At 38.2% G+C, this 12,303-nt stretch overlaps 1 protein-coding gene across 1 annotated transcript in view; it reads right to left on the reverse strand.

The window, feature by feature from the left end:
• Positions 1-450: 450 nt before the first annotated feature.
• LOC127650931 (KH domain-containing, RNA-binding, signal transduction-associated protein 3-like) overlaps positions 451-12,303 on the reverse strand; it is a 167,582-nt gene continuing 155,729 nt past the window's right edge. Inside the window, exons 8-9 of the mRNA XM_052136588.1 lie at positions 9,584-9,642; positions 451-1,712 (exon numbers count right to left, since the gene is read on the reverse strand). Of these exons, the coding sequence (XP_051992548.1) occupies positions 1,621-1,712; positions 9,584-9,642 (151 nt within the window). The 3' untranslated portion in view covers positions 451-1,620. The remainder of the gene's footprint in view (positions 1,713-9,583; positions 9,643-12,303) is intronic.

The following is a 12,303-nucleotide window of genomic DNA, read 5'->3' on the forward strand; positions in this document are numbered from 1 at the left end:
CAGTGTATCACGATGGCACAGTGCGTTCGGAAATAATTATGACATTATCAGATAATAAGGTGTGTTAATAATTGCAAATTTATTTCAAGATAAGACGAAGAGTATGGTACGTTACAAATTAGTGTGAATTTAATTATGACGATTGCAATGAAATGTAATTCTACAGTGCTAAGTCCTGTCAAAACACATGCATCTGTTTAAGTTTGAAAATACACAAGAAAAAAAGTGTTGAAATTCATTTGGTATTTATTTATTTGGTTTCTCTTTTTATGCAGTATTAAAGGACTTTATATTTTTTGGCTTTTCTTATCATAATTTACACAGATGTTAGTTTAGATTATGAAGCTTTACCGAAAGTACTCAAGGATAAAATGTTCTCTCAAACACAGTGATTTCCGTTTAAAAGGTTTATTTTATAATCAACTGAGACGAGAATTAAAGGGCTTCCACAAGCTTACAAAGATTATAGTTCTTAACAGAAATGTACTAAACTGCCACCACCAGAACCACAATAATTTCCATAACTATTACCTCTCAGGACACATTTGATTAGATTTAATATTTAATAGTTAAACAATAAAAATTAAAAAAACAGTAGTAGTTCAAGATTTGTCAATTGAATAAACAATATCATGTTTAGAAATGACTCACAACACTTTGCTGTGCAATTAAAAAGCATTACAACAAGTTTTAAAAGGAAACACAAAGTGCCAAAATTGCTTTGCTTTGGTTTAGTTTTTTATTTTTTGTTTATTTTAACCCATCATACACTAATGGACAGTCTAAAGAAAGCCAACAGTTACAGCACATACCTGTGATTAAATGTGTTCTAATACATCACAATTGCACAGTAAAGCGTCACAAAGTAACTTGCGACATCTAGTCTGTGCTTGAAGATTGTCTTAAAAGAACATTTCAGATATCAGCTCAAATTGGAAAATTGAATTGGGCATTTTGAGTCAGTTTGGCGTAATCGTCGAAAACACCTATTACCACAGAGCTCATTAAATGGTTAAAACGCTTAATACAAAAATAAGACATAACTATGCAGGCTTTTCTCGTCAAAACTGAAAGTGCACATAGATTTTACGACATGCTCCTATAAGCCCTTTAATGCTGGATGACTTTCCAGTTCAAAAAAAGAAACAATGAAAGAAAAAGTGGAAAACAACAATAAGTGCATCAAGGTTTTTCCTTTTAACTAGTTCATTTTCATTTAAGGTATAATTTACAAGGAACACACTGAAGCGGATCAACAATCTAATAAAAAAAAAGTATCTACATAAACTGACCTGGCTAAATCTAAACATCGTACACTTCACCTCCGCCCCTGGCCGATAGTGCCCGCCTCCTTCTCACATATGTGGGTCTATTTGACTTCTGATTGGTTCTTTGATTTAAACTACATAATCCAGTGAACAAAATCATATTATTCCACATGTGGGGGTTGTCCGTGTATCAAGAGCTTACCAGCAACAAAACAATCAGTTCCAATGAATTGATTTTAACATCTTCAACTGCCTTTATATTTTTGTCGTTTTGCTTGATTTTATTTGAAAAAGGAAATAGAGTCCATAGAAAATCCATTACTTGGGAGGGCACAGGGAGGCCTGTGGCAGATCAGAACCGGGGATACGGCTGCTCTCTGTACACTCCTTTGCTTTTCCTTGCTGGTGGTGCCTTGTTTCGGTTGTTTTTCCATTCCTCCTGACCTGAAGAGAGAGACAAGATCAAAAAGGAGAGGTCAGGAAGTTCACTGGCCTTTAAGAGAAATGTAGTTGGAGTTCGGAATAGCATTTCTATCGGGAAGACTCGCAGACTTAGTGAGATTTAAGATGACATTTATTTGATGAATGTAAAACAGAAAAGTAATGTCTCTCTTTGGCGTAAGCCCCATCTGGGAGTTGTACTCGGAACCATCATATCCTGCCGGAGATAGGAGGCAGGGGCGAGGATCCTACCCCCGTGCGGGACGGGGCTCAACTGGTGGTGGTGGGGTGGTGGAGGTTGCCGTGTTAGCACACTGAAACAGCAATGCAATTGTGAGCAAACTTATAAAGCAATGGCTTACATGCGATTGGCTAGGAGTTACCCAGCTAATGATGTGATGATGTACAGCTGCTAGTCTTCTCGCTAGAACTACGCTGCGCTTCCATATACTCTAACTACTTCTGCCATATCCAGCTATGCCATTCTGAACGCGACCATTGTCCTTTAGACCATGACACAATTGCTATGTTCAGAAAAGGATACTACCATATTAATCTCACTGTTTCTAGTAAGTGTAGTGTGGTACTATGCTATTCCAAACATATACATTTTCAGTTGAATTGGTAATTACATTAATAATTATAATGTTATTGTATACATTTACAATTTTGACTTAATACTCTACAAGAGACCTACGGCTGAGGCATCCATGCCAAAAACACTGAAACACATTTTTATCCACATTATTTTGGTGCGTAGGCTCAAAAAATAGGTGCAAGAGGTGACAAACGTTTTAGATTTACATTGCCATTAGTGTTCTTCGATTATGATGTAAATCGAAAAATGTTTTTGACACCTCTTGTACTGGTTTTAGCACTTTCCTGGACTTTTAATTTTTTGGTGGGGCATTTTAACCATAATAATGAAAAAAAAGTTACTCCTCAAGAAATTAATAGTAATTTTGATATGTATAAAATCATGGCCACACACATGATATGATGACTGTAGTCATATCAGTAACCTTATAAAAGCTGTTTAATTTTACATGGGGCAGGGGCGCCCTCATTTCAGAATCACATAACCAGCTGAATACTACTCACTTAATCTCAGTAACCACTTTCACTTTTGGATTAAATGAATCATGGCTGATTGTGAATAGTGAATTTCTACAATGGCATTTGCAACTCAAAACTATTAATATTGAATGATGCTGCATCCACACCACTAGGTGTCACTCTCAGTCGAAGACAACACGAGCAAAAAGTCACTGAGTTCAACTTTAAGAGTTTTTTTTATAGACACAGTATGCAAGCTTTTTCCTTCCTTGTATTTTATCAAAACAGTAAAGTATAATTGACTTATCTATTAGGCAGTATACTTTATGTCCATTAATGTCTTTTTTAGTGTTTTATTATTTTTTTATAGTGTTGTAATTGCTGTTATTACCATTACAGTACTGGCACCTTATTTTTCTTATATTGTTCTCACTGTTTTTATTTATTTATTTTTTTTTGTCAGCTTTTGCTGAGTGAATTGATGCTTTGGCAATACTGAATGCAGGGCTGTAGCAAGGAATTCTGGGCCGCCTGACTGTATACTGCTCTGGGCCACTAAATGACACCCATGGTTGATCTCAACTGCGATGCTGATCTTGACAAAACTATGTGTTGTCTAAAATGCAGCAATCCGAAAGAAAGTGCCATTTTTAAAAACGCCAGCTCCAAATCTGGGGGTCATGACCTCATTCAGTATCTGCCATTCAAAGTGCATGGCATCTCAGATAATTAAACAGAGCCTAATGGTCTTCCTAACACCGACAATTTAAAGATCCTTCAGAAAGACGTTCCCTTACCGTCCTCCTTTTGTCCTCCACCTGAGAAAGAACAAAACACCTTTAACTGCACTAGAGGATCAAATAGCCACATGAAAAGGTTTCACTCAAGTGTCCTTAGCCAAAAGGTTACTGTCGCTATTTGCGTAACTGAAGAGCTCATTCACGTCCATCCGTGTTGATGAACGAAAACGGTATCGACTGAGGCTTTTGTGTGATTCTGCTCGACTTCAGCTCATCTTAGGGGTAGAAAGGCAAAAAGGCCATTCTTCAAAAGTAACTTGTATTCTGCCAATATTCTTTAATTAGAGACCTGTCAGTCACAGGTTAGCCTACGCTAGCCTCAAAGAAAAAGGGTTCAAGTGCGCTTTCCTTGCATTTAGGAAGAACAAGGATGTGTGTCAGGCGGATAATAGGGAGTTCTTTGTACTGTCAAGCTGTCTATTTTGTACCACCCGGAGAAGTGTTAACTGGAGTGCTATGGTTTGCTTATGTGTGTGTACATGGCTTGGTTTTAAAACTAGCTGCAAAGTGAGACTAGAAGTTAAAGTTACATTTTAAGGGATAATTCAAGCTCAAGCTCATTTTGTTCCAAACCCAAATGTATTTTTGTTTTCTGGGGAACACAAAAGGAGATGTTAGAGAGAAAGTTATGGTTTGGAAGTCTCAGTCACAATTCATCTACTGTCTATTAAACCGTTTCTTTCCTTACGATGAAAGTGAATGGTGACTGAGGCTGATTCTTGTTTCGTGGTATAAAGACTTTCATATTGGTTTGGAATGACATGAGGGTGAGTAAATGATGCAATCATTTTTGTGTACTATCCCTTTAAGTTGCATTTAAGCAATTTTGCACACTGCAACTACATATCAACACCCTTGTAGCCACTCAGAAAACCCTTGAAAAAGCATACAAACGCACTAATAAACCTCAGAACACCTTATGCCTCCTACAAACTACACGACTTTCACAGACGTCGCATTGTGGTACTGTTCATATTACACAACTGTCTGTCTTGTCATGGAAGTCATAGCGTTTTCAAATTACACGAGGATTCGGCAATAGGGGGACATTACAAAAAATGTCACTATTGACGAATCTCCGATGACTCTGCCTGGACTCCAAATTACATTTCACACGTAGTACACCATAGTACGAGAAGGGATACGAGAATTACACAAGATCCTGCCCCATTTCTTGCTCTCTCATTGGCTGTAGGTCAACGCTGCAGTTGTATTCAGTCAAAACAGATTTCACATTGCACGATTTGGAATCGCAGACAGGTCCAGATATTTAAAATGCTAGAAATCTCGCTGACATCGGTGACGCATAGGCGCTTCTCTCAGATCGCATCTTTTCATACATTGCGTTCGTCGCTCACGGGAACGAGCTCTGATTTGCCTATAATTTCGGGCTTTAGTCGTTGATCTCCACAAAACCGTCGGCGAGTGAAAATTGTGCCTAAAATTGTGTAGTGTAAACTCGATATTAGAAACTACAGTATATAGCAAGGGCCTAGTAACCACTCAGAACACCCTAGAAAACAGATAGCAAAACTCTAAAACAAATTAGAAAACCTTAGCAACTACATAGCAATGGCCTAGTAACCAATCAGAACACCCTAGAAAACAGATAGCAAAACTCTAAAACTAATTAGAAAACCTTAGGAACTACATAGCAATGGCCTAGTAACCAATCAGAACACCCTAGAAAACAGATAGCAAAACTCTAAAACTAATTAGAACACCTTAGCAACTACATAGCAATGGCCTAGTAACCACTCAGAACACCTTAGAAAACGGATAGCAAAACTCTAAAACTAATTAGAACACCTTAGCAACTACATAGCAACGGCCTAGTAACCACTCAGAACACCCTAGAAAATGGATAGCAAAACTCTAAAACTAATTAGAACACCTTAGCAACTACATAGCAACGGCCTAGTAACCACTCAGAACACCCTAGAAAACGGATAGCAAAACTCTAACACTAATTAGAAAACCTTAGCAACTACATAGCAACGGCCTAGTAACCACTCAGAACACCTTAGAAAACGGATAGCAAAACTCTAAAACTAATTAGAACACCTTAGCAACTACATAGCAACGGCCTAGTAACCACTCAGAACACCCTAGAAAACAGATAGCAAAACTCTAAAACTAATTAGAAAACCTTAGCAACTACATAGCAACGGCCTAGTAACCACTCAGAACACCCTAGAAAACGGATAGCAAAACTCAAAAACTAATTAGAAAACCTTAGCAACTACATAGCAATGGCCTAGTAACCACTCAGAACACCATAGAAAACGGATAGCAAAACTCTAAAAGTAATTAGAACACCTTTGCAGCTACATAGCATCGGCCTAGTAACCACTCAGAACACCCTAGAAAACGGATAGCAAAACTCTAAAAGTAATTAGAACACCTTTGCAACTACATAGCAATGGCCTAGTAACCACTCAGAACACCTTAGAAAACGGATAGCAAAACTCTAAAAGTAATTAGAACACCTTAGCAACTACATAGCAACGGCCTAGTAACCACTCAGAACACCCTAGAAAACGGATAGCAAAACTCTAAAAGTAATTAGAACACCTTAGCAACTACATAGCAACGGCCTAGTAACCACTCAGAACACCCTAGAAAACGGAGAGCAAAACTCTAAAACTAATTAGAACACCTTAGCAACTACATAGCAACGGCCTAGTAACCACTCAGAACACCCTAGAAAACAGATAGCAAAACTCTAACACTAATTAGAACACCTTAGCAACTACATAGCAACGGCCTAGTAACCACTCAGAACACCTTAGAAAACGGATAGCAAAACTCTAAAACTAATTAGAACACCTTAGCAACTACATAGCAACGGCCTAATAACCACTCAGAACACCCTAGAAAACGGATAGCAAAACTCTAACACTAATTAGAAAACCTTAGCAACTACATAGCAACGGCCTAGTAACCACTCAGAACACCTTAGAAAACGGATAGCAAAACTCTAAAACTAATTAGAACACCTTAGCTACTACATAGCAACGGCCTAGTAACCACTCAGAACACCCTAGAAAACAGATAGCAAAACTCTAAAACTAATTAGAAAACCTTAGCAACTACATAGCAACGGCCTAGTAACCACTCAGAACACCCTAGAAAACGGATAGCAAAACTCAAAAACTAATTAGAAAACCTTAGCAACTACATAGCAATGGCCTAGTAACCACTCAGAACACCCTAGAAAACGGATAGCAAAACTCTAAAAGTAATTAGAACACCTTTGCAACTACATAGCAATGGCCTAGTAACCACTCAGAACACCTTAGAAAACGGATAGCAAAACTCTAAAAGTAATTAGAACACCTTTGCAACTACATAGCAATGGCCTAGTAACCACTCAGAACACCTTAGAAAACGGATAGCAAAACTCTAAAAGTAATTAGAACACCTTAGCAACTACATAGCAACGGCCTAGTAACCACTCAGAACACCCTAGAAAACGGATAGCAAAACTCTAAAAGTAATTAGAACACCTTAGCAACTACATAGCAACGGCCTAGTAACCACTCAGAACACCCTAGAAAACGGAGAGCAAAACTCTAAAACTAATTAGAACACCTTAGCAACTACATAGCAACGGCCTAGTAACCACTCAGAACACCCTAGAAAACAGATAGCAAAACTCTAACACTAATTAGAACACCTTAGCAACTACATAGCAACGGCCTAGTAACCACTCAGAACACCTTAGAAAACGGATAGCAAAACTCTAAAACTAATTAGAACACCTTAGCAACTACATAGCAACGGCCTAGTAACCACTCAGAACACCCTAGAAAACGGATAGCAAAACTCTAACACTAATTAGAAAACCTTAGCAACTACATAGCAACGGCCTAGTAACCACTCAGAACACCTTAGAAAACGGATAGCAAAACTCTAAAACTAATTAGAACACCTTAGCAACTACATAGCAACGGCCTAGTAACCACTCAGAACACCCTAGAAAACAGATAGCAAAACTCTAAAACTAATTAGAAAACCTTAGCAACTACATAGCAACGGCCTAGTAACCACTCAGAACACCCTAGAAAACGGATAGCAAAACTCAAAAACTAATTAGAAAACCTTAGCAACTACATAGCAATGGCCTAGTAACCACTCAGAACACCCTAGAAAACGGATAGCAAAACTCTAAAAGTAATTAGAACACCTTTGCAACTACATAGCAATGGCCTAGTAACCACTCAGAACACCTTAGAAAATGGATAGCAAAACTCTAAAAGTAATTAGAACACCTTTGCAACTACATAGCAACGGCCTAGTAACCACTCAGAACACCCTAGAAAACGGAGAGCAAAACTCTAAAACTAATTAGAACACCTTAGCAACTACATAGCAACGGCCTAGTAACCACTCAGAACACCTTAGAAAACGGATAGCAAAACTCTAAAAGTAATTAGAACACCATAGCAACGGCCTAGTAACCACTCAGAACACCTTAGGAAACGCATAGCAAAACTGTAAAACTAATTAGAACACCTTAGCAACTACATAGCAACGGCCTAGTAACCACTCAGAACACCCTAGAAAACAGATAGCAACATACTTAAAACTAGCAATGCATTAGTAACATAGCACCACCCTAGTAACTACTTAGAACACCCTAGTAAACGCATTGCAAAGCAACAAAAACTACTCAGAACACCGTAGCAACTACATAGCAATGCCCTAGTAACCACTCAGAACACCCAAGCATAGTGGCAGCATGTTTTGCATGGGAAATCATCAATCACATTTGAGGAAATATAGAAAAATCTAGTTGATATCTATGGAAATAATATTTTAAAACTTAATGGCAAACATAAACAGCAACTGATTCCATCATCACTATTTCTTACAAATAAGGCAACTATAAACACAGAGCAACTGCTTACATCTACACAATTCCCCATGAATGCAAATGCATTTGTCTATATGCAGTAAATACATACATACATTCATTTTCTAGCTAGTGAATAAATATAATGGCACTCCTTATCTTTTTTTCAGGGACAATGAGCTGACAACTACATCAGCAATTTCAGAGTGCTGCAATTTTTTTAAGATATCATTGCTATATTCAAGCTATTCCATACAGTGTTCATAAGTGTGACCTTATATGCCTGCCATAAAACTTGTCTTGCACAAGTGAAAATGTGTCCGATGGCAATTTGATTCTTCTGCTTCTTACGTCAATACATTGTAAATGTGTGTTCATATTAATACAATCTCCCTGTATAGATACTGCAACTGAAAGGTTTGCAATGCAAGCAGTATTCATAACATCAGCAGTGAATCAAGAATCAACAACAAAAAATAATATTTTTGTATTATTTAAGCAAGACATGCTGATAAACGACTAGAGTAATTTCATATGATTATAATAGACTTTACTGCAGGGGTACTCAATTGATGTTCCAAGAGGTCCGATCTCTACATTTCCTTCCCAGCAAAGGTCCGGATAGCATGTAGCTTACATGGTGTCAGTAGTTATATGGCTAGGAAATTATGTATCTTTTTTTTATAGTTTTTATACCTTGCCATGTTGACAGCAATAGTGCTTTGTAAAAAAAGAAAAAGAAAATCCTGATGAGGACATTGGGGGCCCAGAGACAGCTAGTGGGATCTGAGAGATCTTTCTACCTAAAGATTCAAATATTTCATCAAGACTTCATCAGTCAAGGGCACTTGGAAGTGAATATTAAAATAGTGGTTTCTCCACTACTGTTGGTAAAATAAACGCACCTGCAACATGTACATACAGAAAATTATGCTTTATGCGGCACCTCTTGTCTTTAGCGGGGAGAGAGGCAACGCACACGGATTTATTCCCGCTTCACGGGCGAATACACGTATGTTTACATAATCACTTGTGTCAGATAACTAGCACAAAGCTTTAGAGCTCGGTCGGGATTTAATTGTCCTTCGATCCGGATCTGGACCAGAGTCTGCCAATTGAGTACCCCTGCTTTACTGACTGAAGAGGGAAACACTGCTTACCATAAGAATCATATGATTCTCCACTGATACCGTGACTGTATTCATAATAATCTTCTGAGCTGTGGAGAGAAAAGAGAGAGACATATATTTAGAACTATCTTCTGAAATGATAGGGAAACATTCAACGTTTTAACCTACAGTAATAGTGAAAAATGCCCTCCGATTGCTTGTACATTTGATTGATTTTGAGGACACACTTTGTTTGAGGAAATAACACAGTAGATTGTGTAGATTTATGTATGTTGTAGGATCTTATGGGTAGAAGCATCATACATTTCCACACTCAGAGGCCAGCAAGTCATAAATTCAAGACTCTGCTCTGCTGGTGGCAAGGAGCGTAGCTGAAACTTGCATCTGGCCAATAGAATGGTCAATGAACAAAGGGCAGATCTGTCTGAACACACTCTTAGAAAACTCCCACAACTGGCACACACATTCCATGACCAAGGATCTTGTGGTGGACTACAGGAGAAAAGACAGAGAACACAGCCCAATCACCATCAATGGAGCACCAGTGGAGAGAGTCAGCAGCTTCAAGTTCCTCAGTGTCCACATCACTGAGGAACTCACATGGTCCGTCCACACTGAGGCTGTTGTGAAGAAGGCTCACCAATGCCTCTTCTTCCTGAGACGGCTGAGGAAGTTTGGAATGAACCACCGCATCCTCACACAGTTCTACACCAGCATTGTAGAGAGCATCCTGACTGGCTGCATCACTACCTGGTACGGCAACAGCACCAGCCTCAACCACAAAGCCCTGCAAAGGGTAGTGCGAACTGCCAGAAACATCATCGGAGGTGAGTTTCACTCCCTCCAGGACCTGAAAAAAGCTCGGAGAATCATCAGAGATGCCAGTCACCCTAGCCATGGGCTGCTCTCACTGCTACCAATTTCATTATATAAAATTAATGATTAAAACATACTTTTTCGAGCAGGAAACGGGACAACTAATCATTAATCCCCTTCAAAAGGAAGGACAGAAATGACCATGTGACCCAGTAAAAGACACTTCTGATTGACTCAAGACACCTTAGGGGTGCAGTCAATCTCAACAGTAACTCTCTTCTCCTCTTCCTCTTCAGCACTCTTCATCCTCCGCTCTCTTGGCTCTTAGTGTTCGCTCTGATGCCCCTTTGTCTTCACACAATGTAGAGTTCAGGAAGTTCGGAACGCAAAGTTCTGATGAGAGTTCTCTTCTCTGCGCTACAACTCACACACGTGATGGAGATTCACGAGTCTCCTTAGCGGGAGGCCTCGCTTCCAAGCCCGCCTCATCATCCCAACAACAATCTGTCCATGATCTTAACAGAGGTCCAAAACATTGGTGATTTCCTACTGACATATCCAAAGGACCAAATGCAAGTACATCTCCAGACCTTTGCTGAAAGTGCTGTTGTATCTTTAAGATAATTTGAGGAATCCGATTGCAAATCGAGTTAGACTCAAAGTATTGAATGGTACTCAAGGCATTGTCGATGGACCTCACGAAGTTACATTTTCTCTGTACAGATTATTTCTATTCACTTTCTGTACAACTCACTTACCAACCTGTTTATGTTTGGCTATTTGTCTTAGTTTTATGTTAGATTAGCAATAAAGTCTTGTTTGTAATCAAAGTTAATTTGACTGTGGTATATTTTGATAATCTTGTCACTTGATTTTTCAAAGATCTGTTCTCCAAATCTCGAACCATATCTCAACATATTTGTGATATTATTTTCAATAAGTCATGAGAATAGTATTACTCCAATAAGTGAAATATTCATAATTAACTTATTAAAGCTAATTCCTTACAATAGAACTTGAACTTGAGTGGATACAAAGAGCTGATGTATTACATTTTAATGGTGGATAATTTTATTCAGACAAATAATCAAATTATTTGTCATTTATCATTTATATATATATAATGCAGAATATCTACAGTAGTGTAGATAGATAGATAGATAGATAGATAGACAGACAGACAGACAGATAGATAGAAAGAGAGACAGACAGACAGATAGATAGATAGAAAGAGAGACAGACAGACAGATAGATAGATAGAAAGAGAGACAGATAGACATATAGATAAATAGAGAGACAGACAGACAGACAGACAGACAGACAGATAGATAGATAGATAGATAGATAGAGAGAGAGACAGACAGACAGAGAGATAGATAGATAGACAGACAGACAGGCAGAGAGATAGATAGACAGACAGACAGACAGATAGACAGATAGATAGATAGATAGATAGATAGATAGATAGATAGATAGATAGATAGATAGATAGATAGATAGATAGATAGGAAGATAGACAGATATACAGATAGATAGATAGATAGATAGACAGACAGACAGACAGACAGACAGACAGACAGATAGATAGATAGATAGATAGATAGATAGATAGATAGATAGATAGATAGATAGGAAGATAGACAGATAGATAGATAGATAGACAGACAGACAGATAGATAGATAGACAGACAGACAGACAGACAGACAGACAGACAGACAGATAGATAGATAGATAGATAGATAGATAGATAGATAGATAGATAGATAGATAGATAGATAGGAAGATAGACAGATAGATAGATAGATAGATAGATAGATAGATAGATAGACAGACAGACAGACAGACAGACAGACAGACAGATAGATAGATAGATAGATAGATAGATAGATAGATAGACAGACAGACAGGCAGAGAGATAGATAGACAGACAGAC

Source organism: Xyrauchen texanus, chromosome 10 (genome assembly GCF_025860055.1).
Source record: "Xyrauchen texanus isolate HMW12.3.18 chromosome 10, RBS_HiC_50CHRs, whole genome shotgun sequence".
NCBI lineage: Eukaryota > Metazoa > Chordata > Actinopteri > Cypriniformes > Catostomidae > Xyrauchen > Xyrauchen texanus.